Source organism: Vanacampus margaritifer, chromosome 13 (genome assembly GCF_051991255.1).
Source record: "Vanacampus margaritifer isolate UIUO_Vmar chromosome 13, RoL_Vmar_1.0, whole genome shotgun sequence".
Lineage (NCBI taxonomy): Eukaryota > Metazoa > Chordata > Actinopteri > Syngnathiformes > Syngnathidae > Vanacampus > Vanacampus margaritifer.
Genome location: NC_135444.1, coordinates 20128405 through 20147293, shown reverse-complemented (window position 1 = coordinate 20147293; position 18889 = coordinate 20128405). Strand labels below are relative to the sequence as shown.

The window sequence follows — 18889 nt, the reverse complement described above, 5'->3', positions numbered from 1 at the left end:
TTACTGTTACTACTATTGATGCAAAACTATGCAGTAATAACATCTGCATGCTACTCGTATTGCTAGTGAAGATGTCATATAATGTGTATAAGCCAGTGAGATGTCAGCATTTTCTGTGCTCACCTCCATACACCTTGGGTGGTTGTCCTTATCAGCACATGCTGCTGCAAGACCTTCACGACAGCCACGTGTGCAACTCCCTGCTAGTGGCTGAGAGTGAGGAGGACATCTGGAAGAGCGAGTCCACATACAGGCAGAGGCGCAACACATCGGACGGTCGGTTGCCCGACATCTCCGTGCTTTGATGTCGGGGGAGTGAGTAGTAAGCGATGCTATGTGTTGGTGCACTGTAGATTACCACGCCGAGGAGAGCTACCAAGCCAGAGATTACCTGGCTGCCACAATGCACTTCATCCCAGGACACTTTGCCTGCGATGTGGTGTGGAGTACCGTCATCCACATACACCCAAGACTCAAGATGGGACCTAATATGGGTGTGTCCAGAGGTAGGCACGTCTTTCAAGAGGAGAACCACAAAATAGACCCATTTTGTATTGAAAGGGCCATTTTAGGGTCTTTTTTGGCCATTTCAGGGTTCTTCAAAGATTAACATGTTCCCAGGTATTATTTGGAAAATTTACCTCCAACTTGAGTCACCCATAATAGTCTTAAGAAGCCATGCCTGAAAAGACACAAGAAGTCTTCCATTTTGTTTTGAAGTAGCACTTTTCATCTAATTTTGACGATTTTGTGTTCAAACATGATCCCATTCTCTGATTTTGGGGGAAAATGTAACCCCTAAAGCAGCTTTCACAGAACAATATGAAATTTGACAGTCTCAAGAAGCAATTCCCAAAAATACTCATAATTTCCTTAGATCCTAAATGTTTTTGTCAATACCTGTGGGCAGAGCATGGCAGCAAGGACTCTCCATAAAATAACTCCCACTTGAAAATTCAGCACACAAGGTCAGTTTCACCTAGCAACGTGAAATTTGGCAGACATGGCTATATTGAGGAGATCCACAAAAAGACACAGGAAGTCTACCATTTTGGTTTGAGGCAGCAAGTTTCGCCTCATTTGAAGTTTATGAAACTTGTTCAAGGAATTAAAAAAATAATAATTTCCTGAAGTTAGTTTCACCTAGTAACATAAAATTTGGTAGACTTGTCTAGCATGAATAGACGAAAACATCTCAAGAAACCACACCAGAAAAAACACGGGAAGTTTGCTATTTTGTTTTGAAGCGACCATTGTAATCAATAAATAAATCATACACTGAGACGCTTCTCTGCATGATTTTCTTGATTTGTTTGTCCTTTTTTTTTTTGTTTTATCTCAGCCATCCAGGCCTTACGATCCGTGCTCAACTCCTTCTGCGTGGTCAACAGGAAGAACATGTTTGTCTACCAGGAGCGTACCACCAAATCCGTCTTCTACCTCAGGTTGGTGACACCATCTCTTCTTTGCTCACCTGTTGCCTTAGCCAAGCCTCTCATCTCATTTCACGTCTTGCTTGATCCCACGCAGACTTTACGAGACGTCTCAAGCAGGCAAATACTCTGACGTGGACGGCGGCCTCCACACCTCTCGCTCCCTCAGCCTGGCCAGAAGTCAGGAGCCGCTTTACACCGAAGACCTCATGGTAAGTGTGTGTGTGTGGGGGGGGGGGGGGGGGGGAGCTTAATGCTTCACGTTCAATGATGAAGAAAACTTAACTGAAATGATTGTCAATTCTACCAGCAGTCTTTTATTATTACATTTTTTTTGTTTCAGGCAGCCATTTTAGTGTCATTCTGGCCATTTCCAGACAAGCCTGTCATGTAGATTTTCTATGATTGCTACAAAATTGTACTACATTTTTTTTAGTTTAACAAATATTTTTTTCCAGACCATAAATAGCCCCACAAAAAAAATAAACTCATAGAAAGTCTGCTGTTTTGGTTTGAAACATCACTTTTTGGCTCATTTTGATTTTTACCTTTTTCAAAGGGTCCGTCAAAGAAGAACTTTTGGGCGATTTTTTTTTTTTTTTGCTAATTCAGCCCCAAAGCTAGTTTTAATTAGCAACATGAAAGCTTAGCAAGCGATCTATGTGTTGACCTAAAATAAGTCTCAAGAAGCCATGCCCGAAAATGCACAGCAAGTCTGCCATATTGGTTTAAACCTGTCATTTTGAACACCTCAAAAAGAAAGAAAGAACTTGCCTTAGTGTTGGCATTTTGCCTGATTGCTGCAAAATTTAAGTCATGTATACTAGATGCATGGATAATACAAAATTATCTAAAACCATTAAAACAGTACTGATGTCTGGTGTATGGGCTGTCAGAGTTCCAGGTCATCTCTGGAGGGTTCTCGTCCAGTGGGCCAAGTGGACAAGCACATCCTGCTGCTGGTGCATGGCGTGGGCAATGCAGGTAACCGATGGGATATCTTCAAACATCGGCTTAATGTCAAAGAAATTCAGCTGATGGTTGCCTGCGATCGAAAGGTCCTGAGATCACAGACGAGCTGGTCAAGGTCCTGCGTAAACGTCTGGATGAAACCACGCTGGACATCATCACCGTCATGCTCGTCAGGAACTGCAAGCTGACACCTGCCGACGTGGAGGTCACTTCTTCTTTATGCAGCATCTATCACAATGTTAAAAAAAAAAGGCTTTTTTTCCTCGCCCCTCTGTGGCATAGCGTGCACCCTTACTGACACTCACTTCTCCAACACCTGTTTTGTCTGAACACCATAAGCTAAACAACAGATCTCCTGTTCCAGCTGTGATCGATTTTGCCGTCTGTGTTTGTGAAAGAAGCTCATGCTGCTTCATCTGCTGTGTTCAGTTCATCCAACCGTCAGGCTCTCCCTCCAGCGAGGTGATGACGTTCGGCCTCCCGCACTTCTGTCTCCCGTGGCTTTCGGCAGTGTCTCACTACCTCCGCCAGAACCTGCTCATCTTCCTGCATGTGCCCAAGTACACGGACAGCAACACGGCGCACCACTTCAAGGTAACACCTCAACTTTTTTTGCTCTGGAAAAATGGAATGGAGCCACCTGGATTCAAACCCAAAACCCCTGCCGTAGATGGCTGCAATAGTGGGCCTCTCCTCTCTGTCCAAAAATTTGGACACGGTTGTCCTCATAATAATATCCCTTCATTTTGAAGAAGTAAATAAGCTGCTGACTGGGCCTTTTTTGGTCACACCTAAAATTTTGAATTCAAACAGCCTTTTAGATTTAAGGTGAATCATCTTCATCAACAAACAAGAAGTTGCTTCCTTTCAAATTTTGATTACCATAACATTGATGAATGACATGATGAATGACAGATGACAGACAACTTATGTTAGCTTGTTAAACTTCAGCAAATTGGTCATATGCATTTCCTTTCTGCAGCACTGCTTTCATTCGAACGCCGATGTTGCGGACGGCGACATCTACCTCTACAACAAGCCTGGAGGTCAGGGGACGGGAGGCAAAGGTACATCTCCTTCCTCTTTGTTTGGACTTTCATGGATAAATAGATGGCTCAAATAGTACGCAGACAGATGATTGCAGGTGACAATTTGATCTGTTATTGAACCCAAGATATTTGCAGTATACTGTACATTGTCAGCAGCATTTCTGGGAGACCATTTTGGAAACTTTTGGTCAAACAAACAATGAGAGGATATTCCCTTAAAATGAAGCTCACTCAGTAAATATGTTTTTGTACGGTTACACAAAGGCGGGCAAGTGACCTTAACTCTCTGGTGCTGGTTCACCTTAGTTCATTCTATGATCTATGATTCCTACAGTTCCAATGCTTTGCTGTGAATTTGTACTGCAACCTGTTTAGGACCCAGTCAAAAACAAAATCCCACTTCAACTTCACAGATACAAATGTGATATTTATGTCAAGTTCATCGTTCATTGATCACATCCTCTCACATCCTCTCACACTTTGCAGGAATCGCCTGCATTACTCTGACGTTCGTGGACGCCCTGGGGCATCCCCTCCAGGCCCCCGCCCAGGACTACGGCAGACAGACCGACAACTGCTCTGCCCCACTGCAGCCTGAACACTTTGACCACTTGACTACCGTGCTGAGAGTGAAGGCCAACGCTGCGCACGATGGCAGGAGCCAAGGTGAGGCGTTGCGTTACAGTACGTTTCAGAATTGCTTCCAAAATATAGCAGATTACATGTAAGTCCTTCATTTACATTATAATATTAATAACGCAATTGTTGTAATGAGGTATGTAGTAACTTCACTGTTACTTTTGACTTAATTTCACTTGAATACATTGATGGCCAGCCAATGACTGCAAAAAAAAATATTAACATAAAAGAAATATAAGAATATATATTTTCAAATTATATCCTAATTTTATTTCTCTTAAAAAAAAAATTGAAAAAAATTGTAAATTCTTAGACCAATTGATTTAAAATATGTATTTCTAAATTAGATACATCTTTATTTATTTAAACACATGTTCATAAATTGGTTAATAATTCGTTTATTTAAATATACGTTTGCAAAATAAATTTCTCCTCTTAAAAAAAACTTGAATACAAATTTATTGTATTTAAAAAACATGTAAATGAGTCTGAGTTTTTCTCTTTTTTTTAAACACTTTAATGATATACTTAAAAAAAAATCAAAAGACATTCAAATTTGCTACTTCTAGAAGTACTTAAAATTTGCATACAAATTATCTTTAAAAATGTGTAACTGATATTGTAATTTACTTCTTTAAAGTATTAAAAATTTGTTTCTACTGTTAAACACGACATTGAGATACTATTTTTTTTCTAAAAATGTCAGTTTCCTAATTACTTAATTAAAAAAAATAACTGTAATTTAAATAATAATTTATTTAAAAAAATATTTGTAAATGTAGTACCAATTTATTTTCCTCTTTTTTTTTATTGTGTTACTAGTGCATACAGCAAATATTCTCTGCGATTCTCTTGGAGACTTTTTGAATTTGACACTTTTTGTTTGAATAATTATTTAGAGGCGGTGGCAACACCACTGCTAGTGCGCTTCGACGTGTGGGAGCAAGGCAACGTGAGCCCGGCGCAGCTGGCCGACAAGCTGCAGGGGGCGCTGCGCCACGCCCTGTGTGACGTACTCATGGAGCTTCGGGTGCTGCCCAACCCGCTCTGCCTGACTTGCGCCAACTCCAATGCACATGTTCCCCTTAAGGACCCCACTAAAGGTGACACACCGCTGCCCACCTAATGTTGCAGAATACACCAAACTGTACACAGGACATCGTCACAAAAATATTGTTTCATCACGTGTATTTTTATGTAAAAATGACATTGCGATACCGGTTTGTTTATAATTTCCAATGTTCAGGCATGTTGAGTCTGCCCGAGGTGAAGGACACTCCCCGGCAGCGTAGCGGCTCTCGGGTGTTCAGAAGCAGCCCGTCGCCCATCACTTTATCGCATCCCGGCAGCGGCTGCAGCACCGCTGGAGTGACAGGAACCAGCACGCCCGAGTCCACGACGCCCACCGGAAAAAGCATGCGCCGCAGCTTCTGGGACATTCTGGTAGGTTGGTGCAAAATCCTCACGAATCGTATGTTTTCATTTATTTCTATACTGCATTGTATTTATTTTTAATCACCGGTTTAAAAAAAAAAAAAAAGGTAATATAAGTTTTGTTTTATTTTTACAAATGGGCTTGCAGCACGGCAAATAAAAAAATATCCACGACCACAATACGCTGACCCTGCAATAAGTGAAGCGTGATATAGCAAGGGACAACTGTACCTAAAAAAAAATAATTTTAGTACTGTAATAAAATATTTATATTTCCTTACTTGCCACGACTAGCACACTTCGTATCTGCCCTAACTTGTTGCTGTTTGTGGCCGCAGAGCAAACCCGATTTGTCGGAGCTGGGCAGCCCAAAAACCACGGACGACATCGTGCCGGAGCGAGGCGAGGAGGGTCGCGTGGCGCGGCGCCGGCACAAGACGGACAGCGTCAAGCAGCAGTGGTCGCAAGAGAAGCTTGGTGAGCTGGAACAGGCACAAAGGTACGTACAGTCAGACGTGCTTTTATTTTTTGGGGGGGAATACAAATAAATTATTCAGATCTGTATGTAAAATATGTGTGATACTTTTTGTAATAATTCATACTCATTTTGAAAGTGTATTATTTATAACTATGCCAATTATTTACTAAAATGTATTCAGTATATGGTAAATATAAATATTAACTAGTTTTTTTTATTTAAAATAATCAGTTCATAATTAAATGTTTAATTACTAATTAATTTTGTTACTTGAATTATTTACAATAAAACAATTTAATTAAATAAACATATGCTAAATATACAATAATTTACTATTTGTTTGTATCAATTAAGTGTAAAAATTAAATCATTTTACTAAGATTTGTTTTTTGAAGAAAATGTAGTAATACATTTCTTATTTTTTTTAATTTACGTATGGCATTTATTTATTTATTTATTTATTTATTTTTACTATTTACAATAAATGAATCCACCCATGCTCTATGGAGCAATTTGCCCAAAAAATATCTTTACAATAGCATTTATTATTTGACCATTTATGACTCAAACATCTTCTAATTAGCAGATTAACACATTAGATCTTCACAATGGGAACTCCAACAAGGCTGTGGCCAATTGTTTAAAGACTAGATTTAGGTTTGAATTTCCCGTCCTCTGTCTGGGCATGAAGAAGGGAGTCTGTGCAGTTGTTTTTTTTGGCCACACATGGCAGTAGTGATTTGAAATTCAATTTCCTGCATTGAGCACCTTTAATAATATAGATGAATAAGTACAATAAACAAATTAAAACGTTGATTTTAATTGACCAATTTCCAAATTTTTTAACTAACCAACTTCCAATTTTAGAGGGAAAAGGCTTGCAGGGTGTAAGTAGTTGGAAAAATGTCCACTTTTTTGTTGCAGGAGGCAAGCGTGCCAGCTGGAGGAGGGTGACGTGGGCGCTCTTCATCCCGTCTACCAGCTCACCTGCCAGCTGTGGATCACCTTCATGGCCGAGCTTGGTACGCCCTAATCTACATGAATCGGCTTTTTTTTAAATTCGGTAATCAATCATGTCGTTTTGCTTCCGGTTTGTACAGGCTGCCCGTCTATTCAGCAGTGCTCGGCCGATGTGGCATCTCACTTCCTGCTGCCGTCCATCCTGGCCGAGCTGGTCAATCTGGTGGGATCGCTGGCCGCCGACACCAGCATCAAGGTCTTCGTCAAGACCAGGTCAGTGCTTGTCGCGGCCAAAACGCACACAGCAAAGTGGGAGGCGGCACCGTAATCCTGAACTAGGAGGACCTTATAGCCTATCGCTAGCTGGGAGAAAATCATGCAGAAAAGGCAACAGTGTCACACTTTGGTTAAAGTTGAGCGACGGTATTAAACAAATAAGTGCAGTCAGCTCAAAAGCATTTTAAAATATGTCATTTTAATAATTTAGCGGTACAAATTAATGATATTTAAATTTAATTTTAATGAGGAAAAGTGTGGTCACTGGACGGATTATAAACCCGTATCTCAAGGGTATGTCGGTGCCATTTTAATTTTTTTACTAAAACAAACTGAATGCAGCGTGTCAAAAATGTCTTCCATCTGCTTCCAGCTGTCCCGTATCGGGAGACATCTTCGTTCCATTGTCCACCCTGCAAAACCTGTGGCGTCCTCCCGAGGCATCCCGCAGCTTCATCGCCATCGGGAGGAACTTCCAGCAGTGGCACTGCAGCACCGAGCAAGGCAAACACAACCGACCTGAACCACATCTTTAACCGCTCGTCCTGTCGTCATTGGCGTCACCTGTGTCTTTGTGTATATGTGTCTAACACACGTGTTGACTTAACATGACTTCTTGTTGAGCCATGTCTTCTCTGTCTCTTGTCGCTCGTCTTACGTCCGTCCCGTCTTTCCATCTCGGGTCACAGACGACAGTTTAGAGGAGGAAAACATGGCGGCGCTTAATAGGTTCACACGTAAGTATGACTTCTTCTACATTAACAACTGTCACACAAGTGGAAAAACAAGTCAAAAACAAAGCTGAAGCAATTTTCAATGGCATTGTCATATATACAGTACACATGCATACATATGTTTAATCATATACATCTAACCTATTTTAGGTGAGTTATTTTTTCTTCTTCACCTTTACATACATTTCATTAGTATTTTGCGGCGCAACCCCAAACAAGTTTTTGTCAGGGTCAGGTCAGCGGTTGTCAATGACTTTTCTGCCACCCGGAAGTACCTCAGAGACTCTCATTTGCATACCTTATGTACAGTAATCAGGGATGTGATTTTTCCGCTAATTCGCGGAATTCCGCTTTTTTTATCCCCCCCCCCCCCAAAAAAAATCGGTTTTTTTATTTTTATTTTAGTAGTTCATTGTGTATGCACATGACTCCGACAGATAACATCTTCTGCTATAACAAAGACATTTGTGGTATGCTCTAATATGAGTTACTTTTCATTTGGTCATGATATAATTATTTGGTCATGCTCCCCCCCCCCCCCCCCCCCCGGCTAAATTTTCCGATAATTTCACTTTGGTCAAATCACATCCCTGAGTAATGGTGCATAAAGCAAAGGTACATTGTGGTGGTTGTTCACTGACCACCTCCAGAAATGTCCTTGACTCCCCCTTCCTCGTCCTTCTGAATGTGTGCAGCACAAAAGGGCCTCCAGCGCTTTGAGGCCTCTGAGCAGCAGCAGCAACAGCAACAGCAGCAGGGTGACTGCTCCAGCCTCTCCGGCCAGCAGCAACAGGCGGGCTGGGCGTCAGCACCGGCTCCCCGCCAGAGGTTCCTCTTCATCCGCATCCTGGACAAAAAGGTGACTGAGGGTGATTGGAGGATGTTTTAGCATGTGATTTGGATGGAAACTGGACCAGATCACACAGGTCCTAAAATTCAATTCAATTCAGTTTTAACTATATATTTGCCCACCTGGGGGCAGCATAATACAGACAAAAGGATTTGCATGGAGATGGTCACAGCTCCTCAGGAAACCGCAGGAATATTTACTTATAGAACATACAGCCTTTGCTTAGTGTAGGCGTAAAAAACAGGATTTGACATTGAATAATCTTAAAAAAGTGGTTAAACTGAAATAACTCCTGCTGACGCAACACTTGTGCTTTTGCTCCCATTGCCATGCTAAACCTGTGACGGTGAGCGCTTCTCCTTTGCCGAGGTAATCCATCCCACTTCACAGGTGTGCCATATCAAGATGCTGATTAGACACCATGTAGGGGCACAGGCGTGCCTTAGACTGCCCACAATGAAAGGCCACTCTGAAAGGTGCAGTTTTGTTTTCTGTGAGAAAACCAATCAGTACTAGCTAGCTCCCATGGTGCTTGTTTACCTGCTAGGGAGCTAGCTAGCTAGCACCAGGGGCTAAAGCCAAACTGGGTTTTTACTTTCTGGACCTGGAATTGCCACCTCTGCACACCTGTAAGGTGGAATGGATTATCTCGGCGAAGGAGAAGTGCTCACTATCACATATTTAGACTGGCTTGTGAGCAATATTTGAGAGAAATGGTGATATTGTGTATGTGGAAGATGTTTTAGATCCTTGAGTTCATCTCATAAAAAATGGAAGCAAAAAAAAATAAAATTGTGATTATATTTTTGTTGAGTATAAGTGTGAAACTAAATAATGTGCTGTTTCCTCGGCTTGACGCGCTGCATGTCACCCACCTGCAGGTGACGCTGTACAGCTACAACTGGTCTCTGGACCTGGGCGCCTCGCTCAACCGCGAGCTGGTGCGCCTGGTCAGGTGGCAGAACGCCCGGGCCCACGTGCTGCACTGCCTGCTCAGCCAGAAGATGGGCCTGTTCCATCACCACTGCTTCTCAGACGCGCCGCTCCACGACATCCATTCCAAGCGGGTAAGTGGCAACCTCTCACGTCACCGGGCGGACATCTGCCGGCGCTTCTGCCAGCTGAGGTGGAAGCGACCTGTAAGGCCAGCATCTGCTTCACGGGCCACACCAGGCGGCAGGTCCCGCGGCCCGATGCGTGCAGCTGTTGTGGCCCCAGGAAGTCAAACCTTGTCCTCCCTTGCTAAACTCACTTTAAAAAAAAAAAAAGAGTAAGTCCTAAAAGATGCAGAATGTAAATATTGAAGTTTCAATTTGTGACATGAAATTTGGTAGGCTTGTCTGTCATGAGTGGACACACAGAATAAAGTCTCAAGAAACTGTACTTGGAAAAAATACAAGAAGTCAGCCATTTTGGTTTGAAACAGCCGTTTTAGGCTCATTTGCCTTGTGATATCATTTCCAGTCAACAGCAAAAGGCAAAATGGTCGCGTCCTGACATGGCTAAATATGGGAGGTGGTAAAAAATAAATATTATAATAAAAATAGCTGCCCAGTAGGGAGCATACTAAACAAAAACTCCCATTGTGGAGTCACATAACAAAACTAAAATACAACAATGATATTGCTTCTATAACTATTCATCTCCTTTTTAACAATACATTTTTTCTCTCATTAGATTGCCAAATTTAACCCACATGTACTCCAGGGGTGGCCAAGTTCAGTCCTCGAGAGCCACAATCCAGCCTGTTGTCCATGTTTCTCTCCCCTAACACACCTGGTTCATGATCAGGATCGTTATTAGGCTTCTGCAAAGCTTGCTGATTAGCTGATCATTCGATTCAGCTGCGCTGCAGGAGGGAAACATGGAAAACAGGCTGGATTGTGGCTCTCGAGGACCGAACTTGGCCACCCCTGACTAGACAGACAGACGGACAGCAGTAAATTGTCAAATTTATTTGTGTATGCCACATAATGTGGTCGTCTTTTCCAATCGTTGCTTGCAGCTTGAACATTTGTCATGTTTCGTCTTGCTTGGTTCATCGTCACATCACACACAGAGGAAGTGACAAGGAGTGAGTCCATATATGGAAATGTATTGATGAGTCATCACAAAAAGAAATGCTGTGTTGAGATTTGCTTTGGATTAAATCGATTTCAGCTCTGGCTTTACGCTCAGCTTTCATTCTAGTCCGTTTCCTCTTCTGAGCGCCTCAGCAAAAAACACAGCCGCTGCTTTTTTATTAGATATGCAGCGACGGGCTGATTTTTGATATTTCTGCAGTCAAAAGCAAAACATAACTCGTCAGTGATGTGCTGATGTGTTTTTTATAAATGAGGGAACAAGCTGAAAAAAACTTGAAAGTACAAAAACAAGCAGAAATATCATTCTTTGTTCTGTACAGAGCTGTAAAAACAAACAAAAAGTTCTGATAATCGAGAACAGGAGGTTGCTTAGGCATGTGGGGTGGTAGGTTGAATGAGGAATGCAGATTTAAATGAAGGAAATCTTTCTTTTTTTTTTTCTCCTACTTTTTTTTTTCCATTGTACTTTTTTTGTCGACCTGCTGGTTCAACCCCTACTTAATAAAAGTGTCCTAAATTACCAGTATTTATAACTCGTTATAAGCAGCAATTAATCAAATTCAAGCTCTATGCGTAGATGTGTATTAGTTAAATCAACTGGTCAACACCCCTATTTCACATGTTTAAACAGTCGTCAACTTGAAGCTTTAAATGTCGATGCGGACCAGGGCTGGACTGGCCATCTGACATGCATGGCAGATGCCCGTTGGGCCGACCTTTTTTGATTATTATTTTCCCACATTTTACCCCATTTTACACCGGCCCACAATTTAGATGGACCAGTCCGTTAATCCATTTCAAATATAGATAGCAAACTGAAACATCATCAATTAACATAATTTTTTGTATCAAATGAGTTAATTACCAGTGCCAAAAACATGTAATTATAGCAGTAAAGTCGACTAATCGGTTCAACACCCACTATAAATACAGCATTTTGACATTTAGTGTTTATTTTTAAGAAATTTGTAAAAAAAAAAAAAATTTTTTTTTCTTACACATTATCATTATGGGTTGTTGTATGTAGAATTTGTAAGGAGAACAAAGTATTGCAAGCATTTCACTTTTCAAGACTTTTTGAATTTTGAGGAACAAAATGAATCTATTTTGCAGTAAGATAAAGTAGCATGTTGTGAGTAAGTACTTGAGATTTACTGGAGCAGCATCTTCCAGCAAAGTGCCCTTTAAGTGCCCCCACCCCCCTCTCCCACAACCCCCCGCCCCACGTGCCCCCTGCGGCCAATTACCAAGCGCAAAGAACTTTAGCTTTCCCCCTGATGGCCTTCACGGCCGCGTCACTAACGAGCTCGGACAGGAAGCAGAGTCAGAGCGGCAGAAAATTTGCCTGAATCGGCCTTCATCTGTCACGGCTGTGACGGGAGGCGGAGGGGGGCACCGGCCGGGCCCCCGCCGCCTCTCCGGCTCCTCCCGCCTCTTTCGCCTCGGGACCGCCGCCGCTGCGCTCTGTCGTGTCGGCCCCGAGCTGCTCCGCTGAGCTAACGCGCCCCAAAGTTGCTCGACAAACAGCCAGCGTGGGGATTTAAAGTCACCATCTTGTTCCCTGGTGAGCTCCATTGGTGGGCTAGAACAAATGAAACCCAATCAAACATTAAATATGATGTCAATAGGCTACGTTAGAGGGGCATTGACGTTAAATATGTAAAGATGCTACTGTACATATTTGTATAGAAATGACATTTTATGTAAATATTCTTCATTATGAAAAGTTCATTAATGTGCACTTATCATAACATCCATCCATCCATCATCTACCGCTTATCCAGGGTCGGGTCGCGGGGGCAGCAGCTTTATCATAACATAAACTATTATAATGCATAAGGTAAATATTAGGGGTGGGAATCTTTTGACTTTCTCACGATTCGATTCCGATTTTTTGGGTCTGCGATTCGATTCAGAAGGATTTTTGATTAAAAAATGATTTGATTGACAATGATTTCCGCTTCAATTTATAGACGTGCAAAGAATCGCCATGATATACTCCAGTTTGACTCGCTAATGCTAATTAGCGTGCTACTCGCGTCACTTTTATCACTCCAAAGAATGTATACAGAGAAGCATATGCTCTTCCTCCACTGCAAAAAACAAGAACTTTTTTTGGCTTAAGTTGATCGTGACTTTTTCCTTCTACTCTATAATGTGGCTACAACCCAATAGTGTATCAGAACACACGGAACCACGCTGCCCCTAAGTGGCCAAATTGTTTACAACATGAACAGCGCTCCCAATAAAGGCACACACAAACGAGGGCGAGACAGTATAAAATAATGTAAATAAAACTGATTTTGGGACATTTAAAATCGATTCTGAATTGTACTAAATGAGAGTCGTGATTTATTTTTATTTTTTTGGGGCACCCATATTAAATATACATTAGAGTTGTTTAGACATTAAAATGATGTCAGTTTGGTACATTACAGGTAGATTAATTAAAAATTGTTAAATGTGAGGTCCATTAATTAAATGTTGTTCATGTGTATAGATAATGATTTAAAAATGCACCATTACATTGAAGACATAGTGTGACAGTAAAGGTTCCTATATTAAATATGATATCAGTATGCACCATTGGAAATAACATGAGCGGTGTCGCTCATTGTCCAGGACCCCAACCCCTTCCTGGGTCCGTCCATGGAGCCGGACACTCTTCTCCGCAGCGCCGTCCCGCCACTGGCCAGCAAAGAGCAGGGTCGCCTGGCGTCTTCGGGCCGCAGCCTGGCCCCGCTTCACTTCCCCTCCGAGCTGCTGCCCTTTGACGAGGCTCTGAGGGACGTGTGCGCCATCAGGACGCTAACGGACGGGGACGCCGTCGCCCGGCACGGCGGGCAACTCTTGGACATCAAAGCGGCTGAGAGGAGAGGTACACAGACTCGGATTTTAACTGACACTAGCGCTTTTACATGAATATGCTCTTAGTCGCTAATCTGCTAGCTTAATGCTAACATTTAATATGAAACAACATAGAGAAGTTAACGGAAATGAGCAGAAATGCAACTGCTTATTCATTTTGATTTCTACATTTTTATATTGTTTTTATTGTTATGATCTTTGCATTGTTGCTATTGTTTTTCTTGTGTACAGAGCTGGAGAAGCAAATGAAGATTGAGAACCTGTTTGTGACGTGGCAGCAGCGGTCGGCGCAGTCCAACATGCCCATCGCGGTGCGTTCACTTTTGCATCAGTTATAGTTGTAAATAAAAATGCTATAGCACACAAATTGTGGTACTAATGACGTCGCCTTTACAGTTCAGTGAAGTCACCATTAAAGCTTTATAACGCTGTGACACTTGAGCATAAAATTGTACTTCCTGTCATTCACTTCACCTTTTCAAATCTCCTCCTAAGCTGGCCGACTTGGAAACCCTGAAGCAGTCGTCCCGGCTGGTCCACTACTGCGCCACGCCGCTGCTCTTTGACCCTGTCTTCCGCAAGCAGATCCAGGAAGAACAAGCTGCTCAGCCGCCTGTCAAGGTACTGGACTGGGGGGGAATGGAGGTTCGAAATTGGGGGTGTCCAAAGAAAGTCCAGACTGGTGTTAGTGTTTTCGCATCCCGCACCTAACATACTATAAATAAACCTTGTTTTTCATGGAAAATATCCCAGGCTTCAATGTTATTATAATGTCAATGTTTTTTGGGCGATTTTCACTATTTGTGGGCTGGCCTGGTCACTAAACAACTGTATAGACAAAAAAAAACTATTTAACTGCTTAATGGATTGGTTTTAGTATGCTGAGTAAGAGTTTTCAACATTCACACTATCTTGCAGAAGCGTCACCGCTCAAGCGACTCGACGGCGTCGGGGCGCGACCGCAGCTACAGCAGCGACTCGGGCGACATGCTGCCCGGCCGGCTGAAGGAGGAGCCCTGGCTGCTGGACATCTCCAGCGGCTTCCTGCAGCAGTATGTGCAGTACCTACAAAGCTTGGGCTTCATCCTGGTGCAGGTGCGCCCGCAGTCACCCGCTCGCAGGTCTGTATCCACCCGTGGCGCCCGCATCCAATTCATCATTCAATCATGCCAACAATCTGTTGCTTATCCTCATTTGGCTCACGGGCAGGCTGGAGTCTATCCTTGCTAGCTAACGAACTAACTCAATTTCGTGTCAGACTTAAGCGAAACCTCCACTGATTCCCCTGCTTGTCCTCCATTTTGTTTGCCAGCACCGCCCGCGCTCGCGCCGCCATGTTGAGCTCCATGTCGTCCGAGGGCAGGATGTCCTTCTCCTACGTCAAGCAGAAGAGTGAAGACAGCCCCAAGGTGAGTCAGCGCAACTGGCCCTGAAATTCCATCAACTGCAATACATGCTCAATAAATTATTTTATTTTATTAATTATTTTACTGCACAATGTTACATGTATGATTGACATATTTTTCATGTAAAGTAATTGCTGAATTATAATTCAATACTATGACACTTAAACTAAAATAAAAAAAAATTCAAATGCAGTACACTCAACTTAAAAAAAAAGATTTGTTTGACAATTTAATGGATGGTGATTATAAATATCAGTAATAAAAAAAAATGTGTGAAATATTTTTAAATATAATTATTATTATTTTTTACATATAGGTGATTCAGATCAGGTTTCTGTTTTAGTTGATGTCATTTCCAAACAAGACAAAGTTTTAGGAAGCTTTTATCGCATGTCGTAATTATTATTGCTTTTTCACCGTCTATTTTTGTCAATCCACTCTCCAGACCACTGTGTCCGCCACCACCGCTTACCACCTCCAGAGGGCGCTGCCAGGTGGGATCGTGTTGATAGAGCTGGCTTTTCAGGTAAAATAAAAAAATTGCATCACGCTCGCTGAAGACAACAACAAAATGATGTCTTTAAAAAGATAGTAATGTTTTGCTCATTGGCGTGTTCATTAGGAGTATTTCATGCTAATGCAAATGTTAACAAAATTTTTGCAAACTGTGTCAGTATGATAGGCTACAAAGAATGGAGGTAGAATGTGGGAAAAGGTACTCTCTATTTTAATAGAATTATTTGTAGCTTTGAAGCATCTTTTTTTTTTTTTTGCAGGGCAGCTACTTCTGTGTCAAGCAGTACGCGCTGGAGTGTTCTCGCATCCCCATGGGCCAGTCGGTCAACTCACAGGTAGGACTTTATGGTTTTCGTCACAAAATGGCGGCTCAGAAGAACTCTAAAACTCTGACACCATGCCCCGCCCATATTCCACAATGTCAGGGTAAAGCACAAACACTGGAATGAGGCCCTGGCTGATCTCTTATACTCTGCTGCCACCTACTGGCCGTTTTTGTAATAATTGCCATTGCTTCAAGCATTCTCTTCAGTTCAGCGGCTACATCAAAGCCTTCTGGATATTCGAGCACAAAAAATAAAACATAAATACGTCTTTGGGATTAGGTCATGTTTAAAATAGAACGTATTTATACGTTTTTGGGAGCAAATGAGTTATAATTATAGGAGTTATTGTTATAATAGTAGCTGAATTGTAGGGTAATAAATAAATCAGATTTCAAAAGGCTCTCAGCAAAAATTTACTTAAAATTAACTAGCAGAACAATTTTTTTTTAAATCATGAAACTTACCATGAGAAAAATGATGCTAACGGTCTTCTGGGGCTGCTTTGCTACACCCAGCATGGCGTGTCTTGAATCCGCGCAGGGTAGTGTGAAATCTCAAGACTATCAAGGCATTCATGCAATCTTTCTCCAAGCTGCGCTTGCCCCGTGGTCGCTCCTGGTTCTCGACCAATCAGACGCCATACGCTCGCCCAGACGTGCATACGAGGCCGCCAGCATGTGCCTCATCAGTCCATGGTTACTTTGAGTGTCAGCTCAACAATTTGTCTTCATGAGGTGGCTTGATGTTTTCTCGGTATAGCCCAGTGTAAATAAATCATGAATATGACTTCTTTTTTTTTAGCTATCGCCAGATCGACTCCATGATGTTGTTCCGCCTGTCCATGTGTTTCTGTCTTAAACCCCTCCCCCTTCCCTCTCACCCACCCCCACCCCTCCCCCCTTACGTACACAACACACTTCCTGTCATCTCTCCATCAGGGCGGCCTGCTCATCAAACCTCGTTGTAAGCCGTTCCCGGACGCCGCCCAGGTGTCTGACTGTGGGGTACGTCCCGGCCACTATCAGGCGGGGGAGGCGCCGAGGGGCCGGGGAGGGGGGGTCATTCGAACCCCCTTCGTCCTTACCTCGCCGCTCTGCTTGCCAGTCTCATCAGCCCTTCCTTTTGCTTCTCCGGGCTGGCTGGCAGTCAAATTGACGGGAACTTCCTTGTTTGCTAAATGGTCGCCTCGACAAAGGTTTCATAGAACCTTTGACCTGCTGAGCTACTCTCTAATTTCCTGGCTGCTTGCTCGTTATGATTCATTCCCAGTTTCTCCTGCAAGAGTTTCCTCCTGCTTGGACTTCTTGTTCTTCCCTTTCGCTTGTATGCTTTGTTTTGTTTTTATTTACGTTGAAGGTGCCAAGCATGGGTCAAACGCGGATGAAAAGTCAGCAGTTGTGCGGAGTTCCCCAGGGCGCACATTCGGGGCCCACGCTGGTTCGACGACTTTTCTTTTCCCAACATGCTTTTGGTCCCAGCTAACAAGTGGTGTCACCCTCAGACTGAACCTTCCCGTCAAAGTCACAGCGGGAGTTGACTTGGCTGCCAACTGAGCCTTCTGGGACGGCGGATTAGGGACTAGTCGTAATGACGCCGGTTTGATAGTCACGCTTGAAGTGCAGGAACACCACAAGGGGGGGATGGAAAAGTTCATGTTTTTATTCGTCCGCGTCAAAAGGATGTTCTTATCTTTTCACCATGGTTGCCACTTGTAGCCGCCGTCTCCTGGATTTGAGCAAAGGACAGAGTGCAAGTTGTTGAAATTAAAAGAAAGTTCCCATAAAGATTTTTTGATTGTATTTTCCCTCATGGCGGCATCGCTTCACCAAGCCAACAATTTACCTTTAGTATGTGCCAGATGGAATGTGCAGTATACTCAACTCAACTTTGTTTATAGAGCACGTAAAGAACAACTGCAGAACATCCTCACTAACCGTACGCAACGCAGCACCATTAATCTGATGATTCAGCTTGGTCTTGCTACCTTTCTCCTCATTTCCCACAATGCTCCGCTTTGCTTTGGGGTGTGACCGACGCGAGATTGACGACCTGACCTGTCTTCCAGCTCTCCATGCTCTTCACCGAGGAGTGCGACAAGGTGCGCGACCTGATGCACGTGCACTCGTTCAGCTACGACTTCCACCTGCGTGTGGTCCACCAATACCTGGTGGGCTGCCACATGACGCTGCGCCAGGGCTACCAGCTCACTGACTTCCTCAGGGACTTCATCATGCAGCACCCCGACATCCCCAAGTTTGGACGCAACCATGTCTTCCAAGGTGGGCATGACGACGAGCCTTCCAAAAGCATATTGGGCAGGAACTTCCTATGTCCAAATATGGTCAAGTTAATACTTCTTCATAAATTGATACTAGTGGACTGTTAACACAAATCTGTTGGACGATTGAACTGAGTGAAAAGTGTTGTAGAACTCTTCCCTCATTCTACGGGAGCCGTGCAGCATTATGTTGCCACAAGACTGAAAGTCTGGATGCCATTTTAGACAATGAGTGAAAATTGTTAGACACAAGACAATTTCGGTTCACAATAAAGTTTAAAATTGTTTAATACTGGCACAAAAGCTTCCACATAATGAGGTGGTGGGTTTAAATGTGAAGGGAACACCCCCCCCCCCCCCCCCAAAGGACAATTATATTGTGTTAGCAGAATATGAGTTAAGCAGCAAAATCCAGCTGTTTTTAACCATCTCAGGAGACGGCCATTTTGCCACTTGCTGTCACCTGAAGATGACATCACAGTTGCTCGGGGCTCAGGCAACAACCATTCACAGCGCAGCTTTAGAAAACAGGTGACTTCTGATTGGTTGTTTCCTGAGCAACTGTGATGTCATCTTCAGGTGACAG

At 43.0% G+C, this 18889-nt stretch overlaps 1 protein-coding gene across 6 annotated transcripts in view; it reads left to right on the top strand.

Moving 5' to 3' along the window:
- The window catches only part of szt2 (SZT2 subunit of KICSTOR complex), a 45233-nt gene that overhangs the window by 22328 nt on the left and 4016 nt on the right, over window positions 1–18889 (top strand). For 2 of the 6 annotated variants that reach the window (XM_077583898.1, XM_077583897.1), the window contains exons 42-68: window positions 156–276; window positions 354–506; window positions 1343–1445; window positions 1531–1645; window positions 2330–2417; window positions 2492–2610; window positions 2835–2999; window positions 3388–3472; window positions 3941–4120; window positions 4993–5196; window positions 5340–5536; window positions 5866–6026; window positions 6930–7027; window positions 7106–7238; window positions 7615–7745; window positions 7931–7978; window positions 8671–8834; window positions 9707–9892; window positions 13532–13787; window positions 14009–14088; window positions 14273–14398; window positions 14696–14898; window positions 15090–15186; window positions 15629–15709; window positions 15960–16034; window positions 16964–17029; window positions 18091–18304. In XM_077583898.1, coding sequence (XP_077440024.1) covers window positions 156–276; window positions 354–506; window positions 1343–1445; window positions 1531–1645; window positions 2330–2417; window positions 2492–2610; window positions 2835–2999; window positions 3388–3472; window positions 3941–4120; window positions 4993–5196; window positions 5340–5536; window positions 5866–6026; window positions 6930–7027; window positions 7106–7238; window positions 7615–7745; window positions 7931–7978; window positions 8671–8834; window positions 9707–9892; window positions 13532–13787; window positions 14009–14088; window positions 14273–14398; window positions 14696–14898; window positions 15090–15186; window positions 15629–15709; window positions 15960–16034; window positions 16964–17029; window positions 18091–18304 — 3649 coding nt within the window. Of the gene's footprint in view, window positions 1–155; window positions 277–353; window positions 507–1342; window positions 1446–1530; window positions 1646–2329; window positions 2418–2491; window positions 2611–2834; window positions 3000–3387; window positions 3473–3940; window positions 4121–4992; window positions 5197–5339; window positions 5537–5865; window positions 6027–6929; window positions 7028–7105; window positions 7239–7614; window positions 7746–7930; window positions 7979–8670; window positions 8835–9706; window positions 9893–13531; window positions 13788–14008; window positions 14089–14272; window positions 14399–14695; window positions 14899–15089; window positions 15187–15628; window positions 15710–15959; window positions 16035–16963; window positions 17030–18090; window positions 18305–18889 lie in introns of those variants that run through there. The other 4 variants (XM_077583902.1, XM_077583901.1, XM_077583899.1 and 1 more) reach the window with 3 other exon arrangements.